General features: G+C 24.6%; 10 protein-coding genes across 10 annotated transcripts; 6 read left to right on the top strand and 4 right to left on the bottom strand.

Annotated features, from left to right (window-relative positions):
- Positions 1-1,925: 1,925 nt before the first annotated feature.
- DICPUDRAFT_99612 (uncharacterized protein) lies at positions 1,926-3,532 on the top strand (the record flags this gene model as incomplete). The annotated part of the gene is made up of 1 exon (XM_003293229.1): positions 1,926-3,532. One exon carries the CDS (start codon positions 1,926-1,928, stop codon positions 3,396-3,398), a length of 1,473 nt encoding a protein of 490 aa, XP_003293277.1. The 3' UTR covers positions 3,399-3,532.
- A 102-nt stretch (positions 3,533-3,634) lies between these two features.
- DICPUDRAFT_41793 (uncharacterized protein) lies at positions 3,635-4,949 on the bottom strand (the record flags this gene model as incomplete). Its single annotated transcript, XM_003293235.1, has 2 exons — positions 3,635-4,745; positions 4,816-4,949. The coding sequence occupies 2 exons, from the start codon at positions 4,947-4,949 to the stop codon at positions 3,635-3,637; spliced, it is 1,245 nt and encodes a 414-aa protein (XP_003293283.1).
- A 1,486-nt stretch (positions 4,950-6,435) lies between these two features.
- DICPUDRAFT_41790 (uncharacterized protein) lies at positions 6,436-8,319 on the bottom strand (the record flags this gene model as incomplete). The annotated part of the gene is made up of 1 exon (XM_003293236.1): positions 6,436-8,319. The coding sequence occupies one exon, from the start codon at positions 8,317-8,319 to the stop codon at positions 6,436-6,438; it is 1,884 nt and encodes a 627-aa protein (XP_003293284.1).
- Positions 8,320-9,965: 1,646 nt separating this feature from the next.
- On the top strand, positions 9,966-12,345 carry DICPUDRAFT_41797 (uncharacterized protein; the record flags this gene model as incomplete). The annotated part of the gene is made up of 3 exons (XM_003293230.1): positions 9,966-10,161; positions 10,270-11,351; positions 11,428-12,345. Coding segments are annotated over 3 exons (2,196 nt in total), but the record flags the coding sequence as incomplete, so codon positions are not given.
- Positions 12,346-12,600: 255 nt separating this feature from the next.
- On the top strand, positions 12,601-14,310 carry DICPUDRAFT_158092 (uncharacterized protein; the record flags this gene model as incomplete). Its single annotated transcript, XM_003293231.1, has 2 exons — positions 12,601-14,058; positions 14,149-14,310. 2 exons carry the CDS (start codon positions 12,601-12,603, stop codon positions 14,308-14,310), a joined length of 1,620 nt encoding a protein of 539 aa, XP_003293279.1.
- Positions 14,311-16,910: 2,600 nt separating this feature from the next.
- On the bottom strand, positions 16,911-18,504 carry DICPUDRAFT_158094 (uncharacterized protein; the record flags this gene model as incomplete). The annotated part of the gene is made up of 2 exons (XM_003293237.1): positions 16,911-17,559; positions 17,636-18,504. The coding sequence occupies 2 exons, from the start codon at positions 18,502-18,504 to the stop codon at positions 16,911-16,913; spliced, it is 1,518 nt and encodes a 505-aa protein (XP_003293285.1).
- A 217-nt stretch (positions 18,505-18,721) lies between these two features.
- DICPUDRAFT_93021 (uncharacterized protein) lies at positions 18,722-19,611 on the bottom strand. Its single transcript, XM_003293238.1, has one exon. It carries the CDS (start codon positions 19,595-19,597, stop codon positions 18,836-18,838), a length of 762 nt encoding a protein of 253 aa, XP_003293286.1. The 5' UTR covers positions 19,598-19,611; the 3' UTR covers positions 18,722-18,835.
- Positions 19,612-21,817: 2,206 nt separating this feature from the next.
- DICPUDRAFT_83851 (uncharacterized protein) lies at positions 21,818-22,717 on the top strand (the record flags this gene model as incomplete). The annotated part of the gene is made up of 1 exon (XM_003293232.1): positions 21,818-22,717. The coding sequence occupies one exon, from the start codon at positions 21,818-21,820 to the stop codon at positions 22,715-22,717; it is 900 nt and encodes a 299-aa protein (XP_003293280.1).
- A 1,393-nt stretch (positions 22,718-24,110) lies between these two features.
- Positions 24,111-26,117, top strand: DICPUDRAFT_83852 (uncharacterized protein; the record flags this gene model as incomplete). Its single annotated transcript, XM_003293233.1, has 4 exons — positions 24,111-24,211; positions 24,287-24,495; positions 24,564-25,166; positions 25,240-26,117. The coding sequence occupies 4 exons, from the start codon at positions 24,111-24,113 to the stop codon at positions 26,115-26,117; spliced, it is 1,791 nt and encodes a 596-aa protein (XP_003293281.1).
- Positions 26,118-26,691: 574 nt separating this feature from the next.
- On the top strand, positions 26,692-27,876 carry DICPUDRAFT_158098 (uncharacterized protein; the record flags this gene model as incomplete). Its single annotated transcript, XM_003293234.1, has 3 exons — positions 26,692-26,749; positions 26,821-27,027; positions 27,155-27,876. Coding segments are annotated over 3 exons (987 nt in total), but the record flags the coding sequence as incomplete, so codon positions are not given.
- Positions 27,877-27,947: the final 71 nt, after the last annotated feature.

Below are 27,947 nucleotides of genomic sequence, written 5' to 3' on the forward strand. Positions count from 1 at the left end.
AAAAAAAAAAAATTAATTTTTTTTTTTCTTTTTAAAAAAAAATTAAATTTTAAAGGAGGGGTGGGAAAAAAAAAAAAAATTTTTAAAAAAAATTTAAAAATTTAAATTTAAAAAATTTTCAATAAAAAAAAAAAAAAAAAAAATTAAAAAACCGGAAACCCTGTGGGGTGGTTTTTGGGAAGGATGTTATTATTTATTTATATATTTATAAAAAAAAAATGCCTTTTTAATATAAACATAAATAAAAAAGAAAAGGTTTTTTTTTTTTTTTTTTTTTTATATTTTTTTTAAAAATGAAAAATGATAGAATCCTGAAGATATCGGATAAAAAAAAATTTAATAAAGTCTATATATACCAATATTATTATTGTTATTATGTTGTAGTTGTTTTAATTTCCTGTTATACATTTTCTAAAAATTTTTTTTTAAAAAAACACTTTAATTGTTATCTTTATAAAAAAAATATATGAGAAAAAAGGATCAAATGAGGGTTTTAAAAAAAACAACAGTTATCGATAGATCTATCTAAAGAAAAAAAAAAATGTTGTCTTATACAAAAAAAAATAAATAAATATATATATATAATTAAAAAATTCTTTCTATTGTAACATCTAATTATTTTTATTATTTTTGTGTATATTATAAAAAATTATAAGTTTAAACAAAATTTGAATATATTGAAAAAGAAAAAAAAAGAACAAACTAGTTATAATATGAAATTTAATAAAATTAATTAAAAACAATTTAATTAAAATTATTTATTGAATTTAAAAATTTAAAATACAAATATATTTGTATGTATTTTATAATTTACTGTTAAAAAAAAAAAAAAAAAAAAAAAAAGAAACCTATTTCTTTTTTTTTGAATTATGTGTTGTGTGGGTGTGGGTGTGGGGTGAGTGTTAATGTGAATTGTACTTGTGTTGTTACAATTAGTTTTTACACACCTAAAATGTTGTATTTAACTATAGTATATTTAAAATGTGTATAAACAATATAACTATTTTTAAACCGACTATTGCTGTTAATGTTTTATTAATATTAATATTAATAATATTACTATTACTATAACTATTATATGTTATTGTTAAATTTTTATTAATTATTAGGCAATAAAAAAAAAACTTTTGAAAATTAAAAAAAAAAATATCTTTTGAAAAAAAAAAATAAAAAAATAAAAAAAATAAAGCGAAATTATCTAAAAAAGAGGGAAATTGAATTACATAATCGTAAATAATTTAATTTAATTTAAATAATAATAATACAATAAATGATTAAATTAAAAAAAAAATATTTTAAAAATAAAAGAAACAATTACTAATTACTAATACCAACCTTTTTTTTTTAAAAATTAAATTTTATAAAAACTAAAAATTTAAATTTAATTAAATAATTTGAAAAAAATAAAAAAATTGAAGTGAATTGGTTTTAATTGAATTTGGTTTGGTTTAAATAAAATACACATATAATATAATAATTATAGCTTTTAAAAAAAAAAAATAAAAAATAAAATAAAAAAATAAGAGTATTTGTTAAAATTTTAAAAAAAAAAAAAAAATTTTAAAAAAATTATTTTTTTTAATTTTTTTTATAACCAAAAATCTAATACTCCGCAACAGTTATCATCATAACTATAAAAAAATTTTTTTTCCTTTTTTTTTTTTTTTTCAATTAATCTAATTAGTTATATTACTATTTAAATTAAAATATAACTAAAAAAAAAAAATTATAATTATAATTTTTGTTAATTTTTTTTTTTTTTTTTTTTTTTTTTTAAATTTTTTTAAATTTTTTTTTTTTTTTTTTTAAATTTTTTAGTTATTTATGTGAATAAAAAAATAGAATTGGTGCCCTAATTAGTTTATTTTAAATTCAAAATCGTTTTTTATTTTTTGTACTATATTATTTATTAAAAGGAAGAAAAAATGAAGATGAAAAATTACAACCACAACGCATCGCATTTAAAAGCGATACAAGCAGAAATTTCCAAAAAGAGGGCTGTTAGAAGGTATTTATGTAAAAAGATTGTTGAAGATAGGGTAATAGAAAGAGAAAAAGAAGATAGACAGCACGAAATTTTAAGACAAATTAAAGAACAGGACGAAAGAAGTGAACATGAGCAAGAGATACTGGACGAAAAAGAACAAAAGAAACAAGAGGAAAGTTTAAATAGAGGCAATTCAACGGTATCTATTCTATCAAAAAGAGAAAGGCTAAAAATGAAAACTGAGGATTTGCAAAGAAAAAAAAATGAACAAGAAGAGAAAATATCATCACTTGAAACAAAACTAACCGAATTAGAGTTAAAAGTAATAACATTATTAAAGGAAGATACTAAACAACAACTAGATATCAATAAAACAACACCTAAAAAACAACAACCAAAATTTTTACAAAATAATCCAAATAGTAACATTTATAATAATAATAATAATAATAATAATAATAATAATAATAATAATAATAATATGAATAATAATAATAATAATGATAATAATAATAATATGAATAATAATATGAATATGAATATGAATATGAATATGAATAATAATAATTTAGATTTTAATAATGGTTTTAATATAAACAATGAAGTAATGAATTATAATATGAGCCAACAAAAACAATATCAACAATATAATCAACAATTTAATGTTCAAGAGCAGGATCAATATAACAATCAGCAATCACAACAGCAATATAATGATCAGCAAAATTATAACCAACAACAATATCTTCAGTCACAACACTTCAATCAACAACAACAGCAACAACAACAGCAATATATGGGCGGCCAACAAAATATGTATAATCAATCAATTTCCCCACAACCATCACCACAACAACAAAAAACCTATTTATATGATAATCATGATAGATCAAATCAAAATCAAAGCCAAAACCAATATTATCCATCAGCCAAACCTTTACCAGGATTATCACCAATTTCGCCGTTTTCTTCACCCACTTCACCATACTCTGGTGAAGTTAGTTCGAGTAATGTTGCGCCACCATTTGCATCACCACATTCACCATCGTCTCCATATGGCAGTAGAGCATCACCACCTCACAATTATAGAAATAATGATAAATATGAAAAAGAATTATATTATAATGGAAATAACAATATCGGTAATAATAGTAATAATAACAGCTACCATCATCCCAATCATCATAATAGTCATCACAATAAGAGCTATGGAAGATTTAACGATAGAGAAAGGGACCGTAGTGAAAATGGATATTACAATCAAAACTATAACAGAGAAAGAGAGTATATAGATCAAAGAAGAGATTATAATGATGGTGATGGTGATTATTCAAGAGGTCATCCATATAAAGGGTATAATTCAAGAGGTGGCTTAAACAATCGCAGACCATATAAAAAAAACCAATTTTAAATAGAGTAAATTATTTATTTATTATCATTGTAAATATTAAAATAAAATAAAATAAAAAAATAGTTGATCTATTTTAAAAGGAATTATATTTTCAAATACCAATACAAAGTTGTATTGGTGATTGAAATAGAAATAAAACATTTTAGTTTATTATTTTTATATTTATTTAAATTTTTACTTTATTTTATTTTTTATAAATATTTGTTTTTTTTAATTGCGTAAAGTATTTTTATTATCTATTCTTGGATTGAGGGTGATGGTGCTTGAATTACACTTTCAAAATCTTTTGACATATCCAATGAAAATAAGCTATCTAATGGGGTAGATGAAAAACCACCAAACATATATAAAGTCGAACCTACAATTGAACCTGATCCCATATCACGTGGAAATGGTGTGCACTGGGTTGGGATTTTGTTCCATTCCATATTTACAGTATCTAACATAAATAAATCGTTTGTTAAAAGGTCATCTTTGACTGATTGTCCACCATATACAAAAAGGAAAGGTCCAACTACCCAACTAACAGTAAAAGTACATACTGGGATGTCACCTTTGGTTTGTACTTTGGTCCATTTGTTAAAAGTTCTGTCGTATATATGTATATCGTTATATTTTACATCCCATTGACCGCCATACCCGCCACCAAATAGCAACAATTTATCACCTAAATTAAAAAGTTTATGACCACATTTTGGTGGGGGTACATCGCCTTCGCCTCTAAGTTGGGTCCATGTATTGTTGGCTATGTTATATTCGAAAAGGTCATTCAAGAAAACTAAATCTGGGCCAATTTTATACATTCCACCAAAAATATAAAAGCAATCATTGATGGCAGCACTTGCATGGTTGGTTCTTGATACTGGTATTTCACCTTCAGGATGTAAATTTTCCCATGAGTTTTCTATTGTATCGTATACCATTAAACCAAAATGTTGATTAAACCCATCAAAACCACCATGGGAGTATATTTTTGTTCCTATTGGTGTTGAGGTATGTCTTGCAAACTTTGGTGGTGCACTTCCAGTTGGGACCAATCTTGTGAAAATCTGTGTTTCTGTATCGAATCTATGTATTGTATTGTATCTGTTTTCTGGGTGATCTTGGCCACCAATAAAGTAAATCGAATCTCCAATGGTAACTGCAGTGTTTTGATAACGTGGTGTGGGTTTTTCGCCCTCGCTTGAAAAAATTTCTATCCAACTTAAACCACCAGATAAATCCATAAATCCTTTCTTTTTTAAATAATAGCTTCTCCAATTTGAAATTGGTTTTCTTTTAAAAATTGGTGAAGAGCTCCACTTTCTTTTGCAAATAGCCTTCCATATTTTATTTTCAAAACAAAAACTAAATTTAAAAAAAATATTGTTAATATTCAATGTGTGTGGTTTTTAAAAATTATATTCTTATAATTTACCTTGACAAATATCTATTGGTTAAATAAATGGTTTTTATATCTTCTGGCTCTAAAAATGAAAGAATGGTCAATAGAACCTCATCAGGAAATTCTAAAATATGATCAATTTTATTGATGCCGTCTTTGTTAAACATCTCTTTTAATAACATTTTTAAATTATTATAATATCTATAAATATAAAATTAATTAGATAATTTATTAAATAAAGTTTCTTGTTTAAAAAATATGAATGTTATATTGTCGACAATATTATGGTTGCTGTTATTATTATTACAATTACTATTATTACTATTTTTATTTTTTTATTAGATTTTAAAAATTAAAAATGTGTTATTTTTTTTATTTTTTTTTCAAGATATTTTTTTAATATGTTGTTATTTATTATTATTAATTATTTAAAAAAAAAATTATTTTAATTATTTATAAATTTTTTGCTTTTTTATTATTAGTTTGTTTTTTGTTTAATTTTTGATTTTTTTTTTAAAATAACTTTAACGATTAATTATTTTTATTTGATAAAAAAATAAATACCACACTTGTTTAAAAAACTAATCACCACATACATTAAAAAGCACCACAGTTATTTTTTTAAAATTTTTAAAAAAGAATAATGTGAATAGGCAACCCAATTTTTTATTTAAATAAACTAGTATGTATGGTTTTTTTGATTTTTTTAAAATAAAATAAAATAAATTTTTTATATTTGTAATTTATTATATTATTTATATTGATTTAAACTATTAATGTTACAAACTAATTTCGAATATATAGTTGAAAAAAAAAAATAAAAAAAAAAAAAGATATTTAAAAAATGGAAATATAAATTTTAGGAATATATATAAAAAAGTATTTTTTTTTTTATTATTCTATAACTCTTGAAATATTTTTACTGTTGTGTATAATCATTCATTTTTTTTTTTTTCTAATATTTAAGAAAAAAAAAAAAAAAAAAAAAAAAAAAAAAAACAAAAAAAAAAAACAAATAAAAAAATAAATAAAATATTAACGAACAAAAAAAAAAAAAGATTCTTTTAAAACTTTTTTTTATTTTTATTTTATTTTTCATATTATAAATACTTAAAGCAAGATATTATTCTATTATGTAAAAAAAAAAAATGCTAAATTTAAAATATTCTTGAGGAATTCGGTAGTAATTATGGCTCCAGGTACTGTCTTTGAGAATTTTTTATTTTTTTTATTTTTTTTATTTTATGAAGGAAATAATTTTTGATATCTCTTTTAATAAATAGATCTATCTCTACTGCCTTACTTTTATTATTTAAAATTTAAGCTTATAGGGAATTGAATAAAAAAAAAATAATAAAAAAAAAAAAAACAATTTATGAAATTAAGATTTATTGATTTATTAGATTTAAATATTAATATTTTTTGTATAAAAATTTTGTTTTTATTCTTATAGAATATATGGTCCAACAGTGACAACATTAAACAAAAAAACTATTTATAAAAAGTGGAGATACAATATATATTTTTTTATTTTATGATATCTTGTTATTTTGAGTTTTTACCTAAATCTATTATAATTTATAAAATTAAAAAAAAAAATTTTAAATTTTTTGATTTTGTTATATATTAAATAATAATTTATATTTTATTTAATTATTGTTTAATTTCGGCTTCTTTGACATTTTCGTTATCGTTTTTGTTTTCGTTTTCATTTTCGTTTTTGTTATCGTTTTCGTTTTTGTTTTCGTTTTCGTTTTCTTTTTTACTATTGTTATCAGTTTCTTCGTTTTTTTCAGTTTCACCAGTTAATTCTGCCCAAGTTGTTTTTTCACCAAAAGGTCTTGGACCTAAAATTTCTCTAAGATCATCACGAAGGATTGCATCTTTTTCTAAAAGTACTTCGGCAAGTCTTACTAAAAGTTCTTTCTTTTCATTTAATAATTCAAGAGTTCTATTATAGGCTTCATTAACCATTTGTCTAACTTCGTGATCGATCATTCTGGCAGTTGCTTGACTGTATGGTTTTTCAACAGTCATTTCGTCATTTTCTTTTCTGAATGATACTGTACCAACACGTTCATTCATACCATAGTGAACAATACTGGCACTGGCCATATTGGTAACTTTTTCGAGATCATCTTGAGCGCCGGTTGTAATACGATCGAAAATGATTTGTTCTGCAACACGACCACCCAAACTTACACATATACGATCGAAAAGTTGTTCACGAGTGTAAAGATATTGATCCTTTGGTTGATATTGAGCAAAACCTAAAGTGCCACTTCCTCTTGGCATAATCGAAACTTTGAGTAATGGATCGGTATGTTCGAGGAACCAACCAACAATGGCATGACCAGCTTCATGATGGGCGACAACAGTTCTTTCCTCTGGTGATAAAACACGATTTTCTCTCTTGAGACCAACTAAAACTCTTTCGATGGCCTCTTCAAAGTGACTGAATTTTGCAGCTTTGGCATCGTTTCTAGCAGCGACCAAAGCACCTTCATTACATACATTTGCAATATCAGCACCAGAGAAACCTGGTGTTAAGGTTGCTAATTTTTTAGCGACTTCTTCCATATCGCCATCTACTTTAACATTCTTTAAGTGAACCATGAAAATTGCTTTTCTACCTTTAATATCTGGGTTATCTACATAGATTTGACGATCGAAACGACCTGGACGTAAAAGAGCTGGATCTAAAACATCACTTCTATTTGTACCTGCAAATACTACTACACCACTGGTTGAGGTGAAACCATCCATTTCTACTAATAATTGATTGAGGGTGTTTTCACGTTCGTCATTATGATAGGCACCACGGGATCTAGCACGACCAACAGCATCAATTTCATCAATAAATACAATACATGGAGTGTTGGCACGAGCTTCTTTAAAGAGATCTCTAACTCTTGATGGACCAACACCAACAAACATTTCGACAAAATCTGAACCGCTAATAGTATAGAAATTAACACCTGCTTCACCAGCAGTGGCTTTGGCTAATAAAGTTTTACCAGTACCTGGTGGACCTGCTAAAATGGCACCCTTTGGAATTCTAGCACCCAATTTTTTATAACGCTCTGGGTTTTTAAGGAATGAAACAAACTCCATAATTTCTTCTTTGGCTTCATCCATACCGGCTACATCTTTGAAAGTGGTGGTTGATTTAGCTTTGGTGGCTTTACTCTTTGATAAAAGTGATTGAGTTTTACTGAGAACATTTCCAGAGATTCCACGAGAGAAGAAAACAAGAGCACCAATAATTAAAAGAGTTGGCATGATGTGTAAAAGCTCTGTTATCAATTTACTATTGTTTGGATAATGAGCAAAAACTTGTTGTGGTAATGGTACACCTAAACTTGTTTGATCTTCTTGTAATCTCATTTGGAAATCTTCTGGTCCAACGATATTGACTGAAATTGATTTCAAACCATCTTCGCCTTCCAATAATACAAATGCTGTGTTGCTACCTAAAGTGATCTTTTTAATATTGGCATTTGGTAAAACAGTAGTTCTGAATGTTTGGTAATCCATTGATTGATCTTGTACTTCAATAAAAAATGGTGAAACTGCACAAACTATTGCCAAGATTAACAAAAGTTTTTTAAGTCTTTCCTTGTCTTCTTCTTTTTTAGCTTTATTTTCTGGTGATGATTTTTCTTTTTTTTTCTCTTCCTCTTTCTCTTCTTTCTCTTTCTCTTCTTTCTCTTTCTCTTCTTTTTCTTTATCTTGTTTTTCTTTATCTTCATTTTCCTTTTCTTCTTTCTTTTCCTCTTCTTTCTTTTCTTCCTTTTCTTCTTTTTCTTCTTTTAATTTATTTTCTTCATTTTCTTTATTTTCTTTATTTTCTTTTTTATCTAAATCTTCCTTTTTATCCCCACTTGAATAATTTCTAAAAAAAGATTTACTACTAAAAATATTATTATTATTATTATTATATTTATTATATAAACTATTATTATTATTTATATTTAAGGTGTTATTATTGTTATTAACAGTAATATTGTTTTTAAAAGCATTATTGTTATTTAAAGTTATATATGATCTGTTTGATAATGATATTAATTGATTTGTTTTAAATGATTTTGGTTTATTAAAAATGGCTCTAGTAGTTTTGATTAGATAACTATTACTAGACATTATATTTATTATATACTATACTATGATTTGTTTTTGTGAGATATTTATATTTATTTTATTTGTTATACTAAATTCTGAAATGTGTGGGTTAATTTAAAAAAAAAAAAAAAAGATAAATTAGGGTTTTTTTTTTTTTTTTTAAAGATTTATTTGATTGATATTGAATACAATGATATTAAATGTGATTATTTGTTATTATAAATGTGATTATTTGTTTTAAACCCACTACTTATTAATAAGCGAAAATTGACAGATTAAAAAATTATAAAAAAAAAAAAAATGAAAAAAATTAAAAAAAAAAAAAAAAAAGAAATGAAAAAAAATTAAAAATAAAATAAAAAAAAAAATAATTTAAAAAAAAATGAATTTTTTTTTCAGCTACATAATTATTATATTTATTTCTTCCATTGATGTATATTTTACTTTTTTATTTTAATATTTATTTTCACTTCTTTTTATGAACAAAATGTTTATAACACACAACAAATATTTAATTAGATAAATAGTGCTGTTTTATTTAAATATTATATTTATAAATAGAGTTTTTTTTTTTCCATCTTCTTTTCGTATAAAAATCGATAATTGGATATTCTTATTCTTCTTTTGATTAATATCTGAATATTTTCTTTTTTTTTTTTTTTTTTTTTTTATTGATGAAAATTTGGGAGTGGTATTTTTTTTTTTTAATAAAATAATTTCCAAATTTTTTTATTTCCAAATTTTCTTAATTAAAAAAAAAAAGATATTTAAATTTTTTTATTTTTTAATTTTTTTAATTTTTTATTTTTTTTATAAATATTCATTTATTTCATCTTTAAATTAATTATCTCTTTTTATATTATTTGTTTTTTCATTAACATATTATTATTATTATATTTATATTTTAAAATGGAGTTTACCAAACTTGTTATTGACAATTATAAGATAAGAGTTTCAAGGTATGTATTATAAGATTATAATAATAATAGTATTGCTTTTATAAAATATTTATTAACTATTATTCTTTTAGAAAATTTTATGTTGACGACATAATTTCGGACATTTATATTCCAGATGCAGTTTCAATTAAAGATAATGTCGAAATCGAAGATTCAATTTCAAATGGAACATCAATCTTATACCCAAATTTATTTAGTTTTCCAAAAGATTTAGAAAGTTTTTGTGGAGAAACAATTAAATTTCAATTGGTTGATGGTAGTCAAATAACTGGTGATTTTATTTCATATGAAAAAGATAGTTCCCCTGTATCTAGAACCAGAATTTTCGGTGAGAAGAAGCCTACCGAAATTGCTTTAAAGCCCTTTGCTGCAGAAGCTCCTGCAGCCGCTGCTGTACAACCAGCAGACAGCCCACTTAGTGGCCATAGAGTTATTATTGACGCAAAGGAATGCTACTCAGAAAAGCTTACAAAAGGCCTTCCAAATGGTTTAGTTAGTATTAGTACAACCCATATTCAATCATACTTTCCATTAAGTCTTGAACCATCATCAAAAAAATTGGCCAAAATTATCATCAACGATAACACACCAAGAGAAATAGTTGTTTCATACGATGTTCCATTCGTTTCAGATTCGTTCAATAGTGGCTATTTCCGTCATATTATCAAAGGTGTAGATTGTAAATCACTTTATACAAATCCAAATCTCCAAACCGATATCCCAATTTCGTTCAAAACAGTTTATTACTGGGTTCCACAATGGAACATCTATAACAAAAATGTCACCTTATCGTTGGTCTCTGAATATGGTAAAGAAACATTCACCATTAAAAACTTTACATGTACCAAAAATTACTTAACTCAAATCACTGTCAACTCATTCGAATCCCATGCTACCCGTGCTGTTTTAGTTTTTCCATTAGGAGGTATCAGAATTTCGATGTTCTTCCAAAACAATTCAGATTTCATTTTAAGCAATTTATCAAAGGTAGTTTTCGATGGTGCTGAAAATTCTACAGGAACTACCTTGTTAAAAGATGTAAAACCAAATACAATGGGTTTAGTTTCATTCAACTTTGAAAATAAGCTCATTAAAGTATATAAAGATATAGCTCATCAACCTTTAAATCACACCAAAACAAAAGAATTTAATATTTGCAACATCAAGATTTCAAATATTTTTACTTTGATGGATACTGAAACTTGCAGTAAAATCGATTTCCAATTTGTCAATGCCACAGACTTTAAAACCAAATATATCGTTAACATTGGTGAATACTCTGAAGAACAAGATTTAAATACCAAAATTTCGGTAAATGGCAGAGAAATTGCCAAATCATTATATCTTTTCGACTCATCTCCACTTTCTATCAACTCTTTCCAAATTACTCATCGTCAAACTAAAACTTTTATGACTCATAACAAATTACCACAAATCCTAATTAATTATTTACAAGAAAAAGGCATTCAAGTTAAATATAATAAAGATGTAAGTATTTTTTATTATAACCTATTTAATATTATAAATATTGATTGATTGTTTTTTTTTTTTTTTTTAAATTTAGAAATTTGAAACCTTTGATTTATCACATTTGGACAGAAATACACAGGATACCATTATCAAATTGATGAGTTCGTTATATCTTGAAGAAAAGACAAGTAACTATTTCAATAGATCGGTAGATCCAAATGTATCATATGGTTTATTTAACGAATTAACCTTTGCTAACAAACCAAATAACATAGGCTCTGGATTATTTGGTTCATCTAATCAAACTTCATTTTTACCAAAACAAAGTCCTTCCTTTTCATTTGGTACCACTACTACCTCTGTTGCTCAACCAAGTGGTTCTATTTTTGGAGGTAGTAGCTCTTTCGGCGCACAACAAGCACCAAACACCGGTTTTGGAGCCCCCACTACTTCTCTTTTCGGCGCACAACAAGCACCAAACACTGGTTTTGGAGCCACCGTTACTTCTCCTTTCGGCGCACAACAAGCACCAAACGCCGCTCCTCCTCTTTTCGGCGCACAACAAACACCAAACGCCACTTCTCTTTTTGGAGCTCGTAGTGTTAACAATAATGGCTTCGGAGAACAACAACAACAACAAACACCAAACGCCAGTTCTCTTTTTGGTGCATCACAACCCCAACAAAGTTCCTCTTTACCTAGTTTTTCTTTTGGCACTAGCCAACAACCACAACAGGCTTCTCAAGATAAAGGATTTTCATTTGGCTTTGGTTCACCTAAAATTGAAAACACCTCTGACTCTCAAAATAGTAGTGACAATGAATCAATTTCATCATTTGTTAATATTCCACATTCACCAAAATCCTTATTCTCATCAACTCCCGTTCCATCAACTCCAGTTCCAACAACCCCAGAGAAAGAAATAGCTTTAACATCAATTACTTCCCATAAAGAATTTTCAAATAAGTCATTTGAAGAACTTAAACTTGAACACAATAATGGTTCAAAATAATATATTTTTTAGTAATCAATTTAAATAAATCTTTAGACTAATAATAAAAAGGGACTATAGATAATTTTTGTTCATCACCTTTTTTTTTTTGTAAAACAAATAAAAATAAATAAAATTTTTTTGATTGTGCTTTTTTTTTTTATAATTATTTTATTTTCTATAATTATTTTTAATTTATTTTTTTGATTAAAAAAAATTAATTTTAAAAAAAAAAAAAAATTTTAATTTTTTTTAAAATTATTTTTATATATAACAATGATAATAAAAAATATTGAAATAAATCATACAACAAATAAGATAAGGATTACTAGGTTAATAAAAGTTTCCCCAGAATTGGATTCAAGAGGACTTTTTAATTTTCCAGATGACGTTTCTGGTGAAGGTGATATCGAACTTAAAGATCCCCTACCATGTGGTTCATCAATCATCTTTCCTTTTAAACCAAATTTCCCAAAAGATTTAAATAGATTCGAAGGAAAAAGATTCAAGTTTTTAACAAATAAAAAAAGTCAAATCGTTGGAACCTTTTTAAACTATAAACAAAATATTAATAATAATAAAGCAATAGAATATAATATTATAATCGATGTAGAGGCATTTTTTTCAGAGATAACAGATAAGGTATTACCAAAAGGGCCATTTTCTATCAATAGTTCAGATATTATAGAATATTTCCCATTAGACTATGTTGTAACAGGCCAATTTACAAGACCAAAGATCAAAATAGAATCAATTAATGTACCAAGAGAAATTTTAATTTCCTATACAGTACCATTTGATGCATACTCAATGAATGGTTATATCGTACATAGCGTCAAGGGTATCAAAAGCGAAGATTTGTATTATTGTGAAGGGCAATTGGCATCAGACATTGAAGTTAGAGTCACTACAACTTACTATTGGTCACCAATTTGGACTATTTTGGGTGGTGATGTGGTTTTAACAATTATTAAAGATGATTTTGTATATGTCATAAATAACATATGTACCGTAAGAAATACGTTATCACCAATTGTCCTATCAAGTTTTACAACTCTTTTTAACAAAGCAATGTTGTTGCAACCAGATGAACCATTTTTAGAAACTTCGATTTTCTTTAAAGCCCTCTCCAATTTATCAAATGATTTGGTTTATTTCGAAGATGACTACTATTCTATTTGCAACAAAAACTTGGGTGATTTTTTTAATCCGCCACCAGACAACACAAATGAAGAAGCAGCCAAAATATTCAACTACTCACATCGATTTTTAAGTGCAACTAAAGCTGAAGGATTTGCGGTTATAAAACTAAATTTCCAAAACGAAAACAATAAACACTACAAAAACTACTCTTACGAATCCATAGTATCATCAAGACAAAAAGCAATGGTAATTCCACAACTTAAAATTTCAAGTCAATGCACACATGTTGAAATTCAGTATAGCGACTCTATGGTTTACAGATTTTTAAATGGCTCAAAATACAGTACAGATGTATTGGTTTATAAAGGAATGAGCAATAACAGCATTAATGAGCATCCAAAGACAATAGTATGCTCTGAATCAATCAAACTAGATGAATATTTATATATTTTCGATTCAAGAGCCTCTTCAGTAAACGAATTCCAAATTAGAATATTATCATCAAAAACCCTATATTTAAATTATAATTTACCAACTAAAATTTTAAATTTTTTAAATGAAAATAATTTAAAAGTAGATTTATCTTTAAATGTATGTATTTAAAATATTGTTACCATTATTTTTTAATAATAACTATTTTTTAATAATAACTATTTTTTTTTTTTAAATTTTTATCACCAGGGTTTTCAAGAGGTTAATTTAGAAAAGTTTGGTATAGAATTCCATAAACCCCTATATTCATTATTGGTCAATGAAATTTTTGATGATAAGCAAATTTCAAAACCAAATATAGAAGAATCAATATTTAATAACAAAATATTTTCCTTTAAGGATTATATATAAAACAAAATTTTTTAATTAATTTTAAAATGTAAAAAAACCAATGAATAATAATAATCGTAGCTCCTACACAGAATTCTTGTAAATTATCTCTATACATCGTTTTAGTTGTGTTTTCGATTACAATAGATGAACCTTTATCAACATTTACTTGACATTTTAATTTTTTATAAAAAGTATCTAAATAAAATAGAAATAAAAAATGTTAATATACGTATATTTATTGTCTCATTATTATTTTATACCCAACTTGCTCTTTGGCAATAATATAAACTAAGTTTCTATCAGATATTTACTATTTCTAACTTATACCAAAACTGATTTCGAACAATTTTTTGATAACCTTGGTGATATCACATGATAAATCTGGTGCATAATCTTTTTATTCTTAAAGTGGTATAATTTGGACGAGATCTGGATTTGTATTGATCCATTTAAAACAACCTATATAATCAAGTTTTTAGAGTGAGGGATTCTGGCAATACACCCACTTGACTTGGTGTGTTATCTTTATCTGAACCTTTAATTGGGTGGTAAAAATGGAGATAAAGTCTACCAAAAATCTAATAGAAACCTAATGAAGCCAATGGGTAACAGTAAGTTTAAAATAATGCCAAAAAAAAGAAAAAAAAATTATAAAGATTTAATAATTTATTTTGAAAGATAATAAAATGATATTAATATCATTATTTTATTTATTTTTTTTTTTTTTTTTTTTTATACTATTAGCCACTCTTTGTAAAGAGTGTTTACAGCTCTACCACGGGGAGGTTAGTATATTAGAGCTGAATGGTTAATTAGAATGAAATGAAATGTGATGGGTGAATAAAAAAACAAAAAATAAATGTAGTGAGTGATTATATTAGAGCCGAATGGTTAATTATGTATCCCACCACGCAAAATACATAATTAACCACCATATTGATAATAGAATGAAATGAAATGTAATGGGTGAATAAAAAAACAAAAAATAAATGTAATGGTGAATAAAAAAAACAAACAAATAAATGTAATGAAAAGAAATGTTATGAGTGTAATGAAAATAAATTTTATGAAATTATTTTCTTTAAATACTTTTTAGTTTTTTAAAAAAAAAATTAAAAAAAAAAAAATATAATTTAAAATTAATTAATTAATTAATCTATAACTATTTCCTAATTTATTTTAAACATCAATTCCAAAATAAGTAAAACTTGTATTGCACAAAAAAATTTAGATCTGCTACAATCAAAATTGGTAATCATTTGAACAGGGGAGGTTTTTTTTTTCAAAATTTTTTATTTTTCAAATAAATTAAACACATCTCCTTTTAAATAAATCATTTTTCCATTTATATTATTTAACTGGTAAGCTCGTAAAAGAGGCTTTTCATTTTATACTAATTCAAACAATTTTTTACACGTATCAACTGTGGCAGGGGTGTCAGGAGTGGCTTGAGTTTCTCTTGTGGGCTACTTTCTTAAGCTTCTATATTTTTCATACCAATCACTGTGTCCAATCTCTTTTAATTTCTGACCCGATTCGAGGTAAGCTTGTGTTGCTTTTAATGGCTCATCCATATAATCTCCACCTTTAATAAGTTTTTTTTTTTTTTTTAAATGTTTTTTTTAATTATTATTATTTGTTTTTGTTATTTTGAAATTATAAAGAATGATTGGAAAAAAAAAAAAAAAAAAAAAAAAAATTTGGAAAAAAAATTTTAAAAAAAAATTAAATTAAAACCCCACCACACACAATTTTTCTTTTTTATAAAAAAATTAATTAAAAAATAGCTAGAACTGTTTAGTTATTCCCATAAAATATTTACATTTCATTGCTGCATATAAAAAAAATTTTTAAAAAAATATAAATTAAGAAATATAAAGCTATCAGGAATTCGATAGCCTAGCAGATGCTCGGCTTTATTTTTTCTTCAATAAAAAACTTGTTGAGAGTTTTTTATTTTTGTTGTGTTATATATATATTTGGTTTGTGTTTTCATTTGGTATAACAAATATATAAAACTTTTCGGTAAGTTTTTATTTGTTTTTGTGTTATTGTGTTTTGGTTTGTGTTTTAAAAAACTTGTTGGGAGTTTTTTATTTGTATTGTGTATTCGTTTTTACCGGATTTATCTTTCCGGTGATTACTATACAAAATCAACTTATATAAATAAAAAATATATATTTTATATTAATATATTAACCCACAAAAATTTAATATAAATTTAATGGCAGTAATTTAAATTATAAAGAAAAAAAAAAAAAAAAAAATTATAATGACAATAACATTTACATATTTACATTTAAATAATTAAAAATATATTCGAATTAATAATATTCACACAAATACCTCCATATTTTATTTAAATATATAATAATGTGTATAATAGGTATGTTTTTTATTTTATAATTTTATTATAATTCATTTTATAAAGTATTGTAGAAAAGTAATAAAATAAGAATTTGGTAGTTCATTATATGATAATGAAATTGGTATGATAGCTGAATGAAAATATGCATGAAATGTATTCATATATTAAAAAAAAAAATAAAAAAAAAAAAGATTCAACAACAATTTATAAACTATATTTATTTATTTATTTTTTTTATTTATTTATTTATTTATTTATGACTAAATTCAAATCTAATAACTTCTAAATTACTAGTTTGTTTAATGTTATAGTTGATGTCCTTGAAAGTTTCATTAACTAATTTAATTATTGGTGATGAGACTGATTCTGAGGTTGAATTTTCGATAATTATTTTAATATTTGGATAATTGGTTATAGTTTTGTTGATTAATGATTTTAAATTGGACAACTCGCTCTTTATTGTCTTGACATTATCTAAAGATAATAATCTAAATGTAATTGAATTTAATGAATCATTATGGGCATCAACTAATGTTTGAATGATATTATTATCTAATAAACAACTATCTGATTGTACTGATGAAGCATTCATAATATCATATGAAAAGTCTACAATTTGATTATTCTTGACTGATTGTTTCAAGATATACTCGATTAATAATCTATTTGAACCTTTCCAACCAAGCTTTTGGTTAACATAGTGACCTTGAATATGTAAAGATTTGAGTTTTGACATTTCTGGTGGATATAAGTTTGAATTTTTACCACAATAATTTAATTGCTTAAATACCTCTTGTTTTAAAAATACATCTGGACATCTAATTGAAAGGTTTTCGAGTTGATTAAATGTATCCTTGACTTTGAAAAATGATGTATTTTTAATAATTTCGTCGTAGTAACTAAATTTAAATTAATAAAAAAATTATTATTAGCTATTGGTAGGTCGATCAATTTAAAAGTTATAGATATACTTACTTTTTTGTGATTGGTGATTCCAATTTAAAACTGTTAACTAAGAACTTCTTGTTGTTATTTGATGGATAGATATATTTAGTGTTAATTTCATTTACTAAAACTGAAATATCAGATTCTAATCTTTTCTTAAAGAGTGATAACTCATGGGTATTAATTGAGTGCATTCCTCTGATATTGTTATTGAATAAAAGGATAGTTTCTAAAATAACGAATAATTTTACTGTTTCTTGGGGTGAGTTGATGAACTTTAACAATTCAACTGCTTCTACCAATGGGATAACTTCATTAAAGTATCTAGTATCGTAACCATATGAAACCAATTTCTCCATTGTCATTTCATCGACACTGACAATACATTCATCGAGTAATTTGTTTATGACTTTTCTTCTATTTCCAATGTATTTTGATTTATAGTAGTTTGGTTGGTGTTTAATTGAATAATTATCATCATCGAGTTTGATATCTCTGCTATTGGTTTCTTTGATGTAATGATTAAAAAGTTGCTTGATAATAACTTCGTCGCTTAAAGGCTCATCTTCACAAATCAAGCTTGGGTCAATTTCCTCTTCCAAAAGCTCTTGGAACTCTTCCTCATCTTCTTTTTCCTTTTCCTTCATTTTTATTTCTTTAACTTCTTTAATTTCATCTTTGATTTTAATTTCTTTTTCTTTTTTTGTTAAATTTGGTTTTGATTTAGTTTCTGGTTGTGTTTGATTATTTGATTCTGGTTTTTTTAATTCATCTAATTGTTGAACTAATTTTTTATTATTTCTATTATGTCTCAATAATGCTGAAAAGTTTCTATTATGACTGAGATGTACCGATATTTTACTTTGGGTTACTGATTTTTTAACTTTATTATTATCCATTTTAAAAATATTGATTTAATAATAAAAATTTTAAAACAAATGAAAAAAAATAAAAAAATTATTAATATCTTTTAATTTGAAAAAAAAAAAAAAAAAAGAAAAAAAAAAAACAATATTTTTCGGTTTTATGAAAAATAATAAAAAAATAATAAATAAATAAATAATTAAACAATCCAAAAAAACAAAAAAACAAAAAAAAATAAAAAAATAAAAAAATGATTAGTTAAATATAAAATAATTTATTTTATTATTTTTTTATTTTTCTTTTATAAAATTAGGTGAAAATATTACTGTCTGTGATTATTTTTAATGATACTACAAATTTTAAATTTTAAAATCTTGATCTTAAACGTTTTTGATGAGTATTTTCATAAATATATGTAAAGGATAATGGATTGCTAAAGTTTCTTCCATCATTTGTAATTACAACTTGAACTGGTAGCTCTGTACCTTCGGGTGAATTGAAACCAGGTGGAATTGGGTAGGGTGGGAGAGTGAAGAATAAAACTGATTCACTATACAATTCGATATTTGATGCTGCTACATCGCCATGTGGTGTATGGAATATGCATTTTAAAGAGTTACAACGAATGAATGGTGAACCAACTACGTGCATTTGATCACCACCTAAAGTTGTGCCTCTATTGGAGCTGAGGGTTCTGAGTGTTACATTTCTTCTTCTTGAAAGTACTTTTTGGTTGGAATATGCATAAAATGGTCTTGATCTCTTTATAAATGGTCCATTGGGTGTGGTATATATTCTATTGTCTTCTGATATTAAAACGTACTCTAAACAAAATTCGTTTTCACGGTGCTTGGTTGATGCTTCTGTCATAGATAGGCTATCGAAAGCTACCTTTCCATCTTTACCAATAACACCAATTTTATTTCCACCTAAAATGAATTGTGAGGGTCTTTCTGTAGTTGAATTTGCATATGCAAGTTGTGCTAAAACTCCACCCACTTTATTTTTTGCTAAATCACCTACAACACGAATAACTGAATTAAATGTTCTACGGTCATTTGGTGTTCTGGTTCTGACATCTGATGGTGGTTGCTGTTCAATTATAATATCTAAATCACCAATTATCATAATGGGTGGCTGTGCCATCGGTATAAAGTTATTGCCAGTTGTTGTGGTTGTAGTTGATGTGGTTGTTGCTTGTTGGCCTAATAGATTGGTTGTGGTTGTAGTTGTTGGTGATAATGTTGTATTGGTTGTGGTGGTTGTATAGCTATTATTTCCATATAATAATGGTGATCCTAATAAATTGGAGTCGTTTGTAGTTAAATTATTTGGATTTAATTGTGTTAAATAAGGTGAGTTGGCAATTTGGCTGTGTATATCGTTTGAAACAGTAGATGGTAATTGTTGCTGCTGTTGCTGCTGCTGTTGTTGTTGTTGTGTATTAATTAAATCATGGTATAAGGAAATATTATTATGTACAAGTGGTGTTGATGTTGATGTTGGTGTGATAACTGGTGATGATGTTGATGAAGATGGAGATAGTAACTCCATTTCGTTTGGTGTAGTTAAATTTACAATGCCGTGTTGTTGGTTTGCATTATTGGTGTGTATATATATTGATCTATTTCCATTGTTTGTGGTTGTAGTGGTTGTAGTCTGTGGTAAAATTTGATAAGGTTGTAAAAATTGGTTTGCTGGTTGATAGTTATGATGAAGATTGTGAATATTTAGTGATGGGTTAGCTACTGAATTTAATGGTGCTGATTGAATTGGTATTATAGTGTTTTGTTGCTCTTGTTCTTGTTTAATTTGATATTGATGCTGTTGTTGTTGTTGTTGAAGGTGATGATTAATTAATTGATGATGTACAGAATTTATCATCATTGATGGAGCAGTAGTTTGAACATCACCACATTGAGGTGGGCTTGTTGGCATTGACTCCATAATAGAGGTCAATGGTCCATTGCTACCTGGAATTGGTGAGCTGTTTGAGGTTAGTGATGACGAGGTTTGACCTGTGCTTGATGGTGCTGTATAGTAATATAATGAGTTTGGGTTAAATGCAGAATGCTGAATTAACTGTTGAATATTTTCAGCTGCAGAGTTTTGAATTTCGGTTGGTGTTGGGATTGATGATAAAATTTGTTGAGTTGGTAATGATAACATTGATGGTAAACCACCCATTCCATTATTACTATTATTGTTTTGTATATTTGTTGTTGTTGTGGCTGTTGTTGCTGTAGTGGGATTAATTCTACTATTTAAACTATTGTTAATTAGTTGATTGATTCCAGTTACTCCACTCGAACTTGTGCCTATATCTTGTTGTTGTTGTTGTTGTTGATGATGATGATGAATTCCCGACATATTGGTTGAAGTATTATTTGGTATTAAGTTATTACTATTACTATTATTGGTATACAAGGGTGGTGATTGAGGTTCCATTTTTATTTGTAACGCTTCCATGTTATTTTGATCTAAAAAATTTTCAAAAATTCCTGAATCGTCCATATTATTAAATATTGTTATGATTTCTGCTGCTAAATATAATTAACATAGAGTTTTATTTTATATAGTACTATATATGATTTTTATTATAGTTGTTTAAGGTGGAAAGTTTTTATTTTGTAAAAAAAAACAAAATGGTATTAAATTAGACACAGACACTTTAAAAGAAAAATAAAAATAAAAAAATTTTAAAATTTTAAATTTTGTTTTTATATAAATAGTTTTTATTTCTTTTTTTTATTTATTTTTTTTATTTTTTTTTTTATACAAAAACAAAGATTTGTTGATCAAAAAATTTATTTTTGTAGTAAAAACAGTGTGTCTTTAAAAAATTATGTGTATAGGATTATTTTATATGAAAAAAAAAAATAATATTAAAAAAAATTTTAAAAATCAAAAAAGAAAGAAAAAAATTAAAAAAAAAAAAGATTTTTTTTAAAAAAAAAAAAAAAAATTAAAAAAAAAAAAAAATTATAACCTGGTTTTTTTATGATTTTCTGTTGTCATAAGATAACGATTATTTAAAATGGTTTCTAATTAAAATCATAAATATCTTTTTTTTATTTTTATTATTTTTTGGATAAAGCATACATTCATAAATATATATTTAACAATAAATAAAAAGAATACAAGAATTCTATTTTTGTTTTTTTTTTTTTTTAACAAAAGTATATCATAAATTAATAAAAAATAATTATATTTTATTTTTTTTTTTGAAAAAAAAGTGTGAAAAAAAAAAAATTTAATTATTTTTTTTAATTTTTTTAACACAATGAATTTTTATCTGCATAGTTAGCATTAATATTTATTTTATAATAAAAGTAATAAAAAATTGATATGAGTAATAATAGTAATAATATTAAAACTATAAGATTGTTGTTTCAAGAATGGCAAGGTGGTAATAATAAATTATATTATTTTGGGTCAAAACTTTTAGAATGGTTATCTCCTGAAAGCGACTCTCAATTATTTCAGGTACCTGTCAAAGATCCATCCGCTTATAATGATAAGGAACCTAGCTTGGAGAATGGTATCGTTTATCGTTCAGAAATAATCAAACACATTCAAGAAGTACTAAAAATATTAGAAAGAGAGAATCCTGATAAAGTTGTAACTTTTGGTGGCGATTGTTCAGTTAGTCAAGTGCCATTTGATTGGTTAAATGGAAAATACGAAAATAAAGTTGGCATATTATGGATTGATGCTCACCCAGATATTAAAACAACAAATGATTATTATCATTCGCATGCAATGGTATTGGGTAACCTTTTGGGGGAGGGTGATAAAGAACTATCATCTCTAGTAAAAAACAAATTTAAACCAAATAAAGTTATGTATGCAGGGTTAGTAGAGCAAGGATTAACAGATCAGGAGAAGGAGGTAATTGATAGATTACAATTAAGAATTGCATCACCCGAATCACTCGTTAGCAATAGTAATCTAATTTTCAATTGGATTAAAGAAGAAAACATTAGCCATATAGCAATTCATTTAGATTTGGATGTATTAAACCCCGATTTATTTAGAAGCCTATTATTTGCTGATCCAAACCCTGTTATTAATTGGAGAGAAATCGCTCCATATGGCAAAATGACCCTTTCTCAAATTTCAAGAATCATTAATGATGTATCATCGGTTTCCAATGTTGTAGGTCTTTCAATATGCGAACATCTTCCATATGACGCATGGAATCTTAAACAAATGTTATCTAGTTTTCCAATTTTAAACGGAAAATAAATTACCAAAAAATTAAAAATAAAAAAAAATAAAAAATAAAAAATAAAAATAAAGTCAATATTATATATATTTATATAAATCTCTTTTTTTAATTTTGGAATTTAAGATTTAGAAATATAAAGGGTGTGTAGATTCAATAAAAAAAAAATTAAAAAAAATTAAAAAAAATTAAAAATTATAATTTATTTAATTTTTTTTTTTTTAAGAATCTTAAATGAAATAGAATTTTAATTTATAAAATAGTTTTTTTATTTTAAAATAAAATAGAATTTAAAATAAAATTTATTTAATTAAATTTAAAATTATTTAAAATTATTTTGTTTTTTTTGTAAAATAAATTTTGTATTTATTTTTTTTGATTTCTTCCATTTTTTAATTAAAACCAAATAAACCTACAAAAGCACAGAAAAGCAATAATAACCGCGACAACAACAAACACAATCTTTACAAAAAGTAGTTTATATTAAGATTGTAATAAAACTACCTTACACCATTTTAAAAACTGCTGTTATTATTTTAAAATAAAAATAATAATTATTTCAATTTATAAATAATAATAAAATAATTTTTTAAAAAACAATAATAATTATTAGATCAGCTTTTAATTAAAACATATGTAAATATCTTTTTTTTATAATACGTTAAATTAAACAAAAAACAATTTAATATAAAAACAAAAAAACGAACCATAACAACACCACACACAATTTTTTTATTTATTTATTTATTTTTTTTATTTTTTTTATTTTTTTATTTTTTTTATTATTATTTATTATTATTTAACTCTATCTTAGCGAAAATAAATTGTTTTTATATTTTATAGATAAACTAAAACAATTCACAATTTCTTATAAAAATTAAATTATAGTATTATATTTATTGTAAAAATAAATAAATAAATAAATAAATAATAAAAATAATAAAATAAAATTAAAAATAATATTTAATTTAAAAAATAGTTTTTTTTTTTTTTTTTTTTTTTAAAAAACACACACTTTTAACAAACCCACCCAATTTACTCCAAAATAGATCTAATCTAATAAAATTTATATAAACATATATTGTTTTATTGGACGGTGTAATTTTTTAAATATTCTTTATAACTTTTTTAAAGTAATTAATTTTATTGGCTGTAGAGATAATAATAACTTTAACATACACACACACACACCAATACAAATACAATAATATCTTAATCCCATTTAAATTTTAATAATTTCAAAAAGATAGTATAATTTTTTTTTTTCTTTTCTTTTCTTCAATATTTTATATTTTCCCCCTTCAAAATTTTTATTTTAATAAACAAGTATATTTATTATTTATTAATTAATATTAACATTATTGTTATTATAAATACTTTTAAATTATTGTTATATACTTAAGAACGAAAAATATGAGTTCTATAAATCATATTGAATCACATTTTTTATCAAGTAATAACCAAGTACCGATGCAATCAACAAGTCCTTTATCATTTTTAGAAAATATAGATAGGTAAATATTTTATGAATAAATTAATAGTTTTTTTTATTTTTCTAAATTTTTTTTCTAAAATTTAAATTTATATAGATTATTAAATCTAACCAAATCAACATATAGTGGTATCCAATATACAGGTATTAGAGGATTAAATGATTTCTCATGTACAAGCTTCAAACTATTGGTAGTTGTATTCAGCAAATATAGATCGATGATACCAATTTTCAAATTAATAAATTGTTCAGAAGAAAAAGTTAGATCAGAAACACTTTCATTATTATGGAATTTTTCAGCAGAGGGTAAATATATACAGTTTATTAGTTTATTAAAAAATAGTTATATTCTAATTACTTTAAAATTTTTATAGAAAGTTTAAAAGTTAAAATGTTTGAAGAGAATATTTTAAGTTATCTTTGTGGATTATTCCAATATTCAGATGAAAATTTATTATTAAGAACCTCAGCTATCATTCAAAATTTATCAGAATTTAGATTCGAAAAAGGAGCAATTAATCAAAATCAAATAAAGATAGCAAGATATCAAGATTTATTAAAAACAATAATAGAAAGATCCAAACATGATGATGTTAGAATCAAATTTCTCAGTTGTAATACCCTTTGTAATTTATCAATGAACGAAGAGAATAGAAAATTATTTCAACAAATGGATATATTTAATACAATTATAGGGGCATTCAATAACAATTATATCAATGATATTGAACTTCCCTCATCTTTTAATTGGGTAACACTGCAACCATTAATGGGGTTAATTGGTAGCAAGGATCAAGAAGTACAAATATTTATTTTATATTGTTTACACAGTTTCTCTTTATCAGAAAAATATAATAAAAGATTATGGAAAGTTTTAGCAAACAATCACGGTATTGAAAGTTTATTAAAATTAAAAAAATCAAAGAATCACTTGGTCAAAGAACTAGCCACTAAAATATGTTCAACTTTAAATATAGGTAAATATAAACTATTAATTTAATACAATAATTATGTAATAGAAACTAATATTAATATTTGTTTTAAATTTAGAAAAACAAAAAATAGAAACAATTAAATATGACTCTAATGTTTGTCTAGAAAATGAAATTTCTAAACTATTTAACAACTCATCAATGTTTCCAGATTTATATATATCATCGAATGGTAGAGAGGGTTATTATTTACATAAGTCAATATGTGTATCAAGATGTCCAAAATTAAAAATTATTCTCGACTATAAATTAAATAATATAGGTAATGATTCATCAAAATTAAAAGATAGTACAGGAATAGAAGACCAATTTTTAAACAATAGTAATATTGGTAAAAAAATCAAGAACAATTATATTCATTCAAACAATAATAACAATAATAATTGTAATAATAGTAATAATGATAAAATTATTAAAAACGAATTTATTAGTAATATTCAAGTAATAGAATTGGAGCAAGATCTTTATGACATATTCTTTGAAATTTCAAAATGGATATATAGCATCCACCCAAATATTTCGTCAGAGAAGTCAGCAAAATCAATAATGGAAATAGCATACTACTTGGAATTGTATGATGTAGTTTCAGAATGTGAATATTCTTTATGGCATCATATTGAATTAGAAAACTGTTCAGAAGTATTAGAGCTCTCATTAAAATGCAATGCTAAGCAATTGGAAAAAGTATGCTTAGAATTCATCCTCAGAAATATTCACAGTTTATATTTTGGTGATTTAGAAAACTTTAAAAACCATTCATATAATTGGGAAACTGATATCAACGCTTTCTGGTATGGAAATAATTGGACTGAAAGATGTAAGAAATTCATTGTTGATCAATATCAATTACAACAACAACAATTCAAAACCGAAATACAAGAATTAAATTTAGCAGCCTCAGCTTCAAACAATAGCCAAGATTTTTTTAGATTTTAATTATTAAAAAAAACCATATAAAATAATTATATTTCAAAACTAATAAAAATAATAATAATAATAATAGTAATAATAAAATGTTTGAAACATTTTATTTTAAAATGTATAATATTAAATAAATCAATCAAAAAACTAATTTATATAAATAGGTAATACTTTTTATATATAGAAAAAAAAAAATTCTTTTTTTGTCTTTAGATTTATTAATGTATGTTTTGGTGTAGTGTGATGTGGGGTTGTGTGGTTTGTTTTTAAACGACTGCACACCAAATGCAGATGATTTTTTTAAAATTAAAAAAAAAAAAAAAAAAAAAAAAAAAAAAAAAAAAAATTTTTTAATTTTTTAAAAAAAATTTTATTTATATTTTTTTTAATTAATAACAAAAAAATTTCTTATAAATTTTAAATTATCGTACTTTTTTTTTTTTTTTTTTGATATTGTCATTATTTATAAATATACAAATAATAAGTATACTTGTTATTGTTTTTATTATTATAACAAGCCCAATAATAAATAAAATAAAAAACAAATAAATACATAAATAGATAAATAAATATATAGCAACAATATATAATGTCTTTTAAATTTGACCCAGCTCTTTTAGAAAGAAGAGCCGTCAAAGTAGTAGAAGGTATGGATACTACAATATAAATATTATTACATTAAACATTACAAAATAAATATTAAAATTATATGTTATAGTTGATACAAGATATAGAGCACCCGAAAATCTTTTAGCAGCAGCATCAAGAAAAAAAACCCATTCAGTTTTAGAGGATAAACCTAAAGTTCCTAAACCTAGAGCTGAGGGTAGTGGCGAAAGAAAACCAAGATCTTCATCTAGCGATAACAAAACAAGTTATAAAAGTAGTGGTACTACAGATAAAGTAAATATTATTAAAAATCCATGTTAATATTAATATCTATCAAAATTATTCTAATAATATTATTTTTTAAATTCAGAAACCATTACCTCCACCAACAAAAATTATAGATAAATCAAATCCCATATGGAATATACCCTTAAAAAAAAAAGATATACCGATTGATGACGATGACGAGGAGGATGAAAAAGAAAAAAAGAGAAGATTTATAAAACCTACAACTACAACCACAACCGCAGTAACATCAACATCTAGCAAACCAAATATAACAGGCGATTTATTTAGAACAAATACTCCAACTAAACCAACAAGTAATTCAAATCCTCCAAAAGCAACTACAACATCAGCATCAACTTCATCATCAGCCTCATCAAGTTTAAATAAAAACAAAACAACAACTACAGGCTCTTCATCATCAGCCAAATCGACACCACGTGCAGCACCTAAACCAGTGGAAAAGAAACCACCACTTTCCGGATCAATGTATCCAACGCAAGCAACACCAAATAAAAATATAACTTTACAAACACCAGGATCCGGTATTATGAATATGGGTAACAGTGGAAATACATATATAAGAAAAGAATCATATTTAGATAAATACGGCGCATCATCAGACACATCATCAGATTCAAAGAATATCTTAGGTACAACCCTACCAAACGCAAAACTAACAGCTCCCACCAAAAAAACAGGCCCAACTATAGTGGATACTAAACTACCCACAGCAACTGGTGGACTTAAATACTCATCAAACCACCCTTTAAATAATGGTAAACAGATAACCTCCTCATCGAATAAACTACCAGCTTCAAATAAAAGAAAGAACTATTCAGACGATGAATCAGACGAAGATTTATTTGCAGATGGTTATGTTAAGAAATCAGTTAAATCAAGCTCATCATCATCACACATACCAAAACCAATAAGCCACAAAATGATCGT

The sequence above is a fragment of the Dictyostelium purpureum genome, assembly GCF_000190715.1.
Source record: "Dictyostelium purpureum unplaced genomic scaffold DICPUscaffold_410, whole genome shotgun sequence".
Taxonomy (NCBI): domain Eukaryota; phylum Evosea; class Eumycetozoa; order Dictyosteliales; family Dictyosteliaceae; genus Dictyostelium; species Dictyostelium purpureum.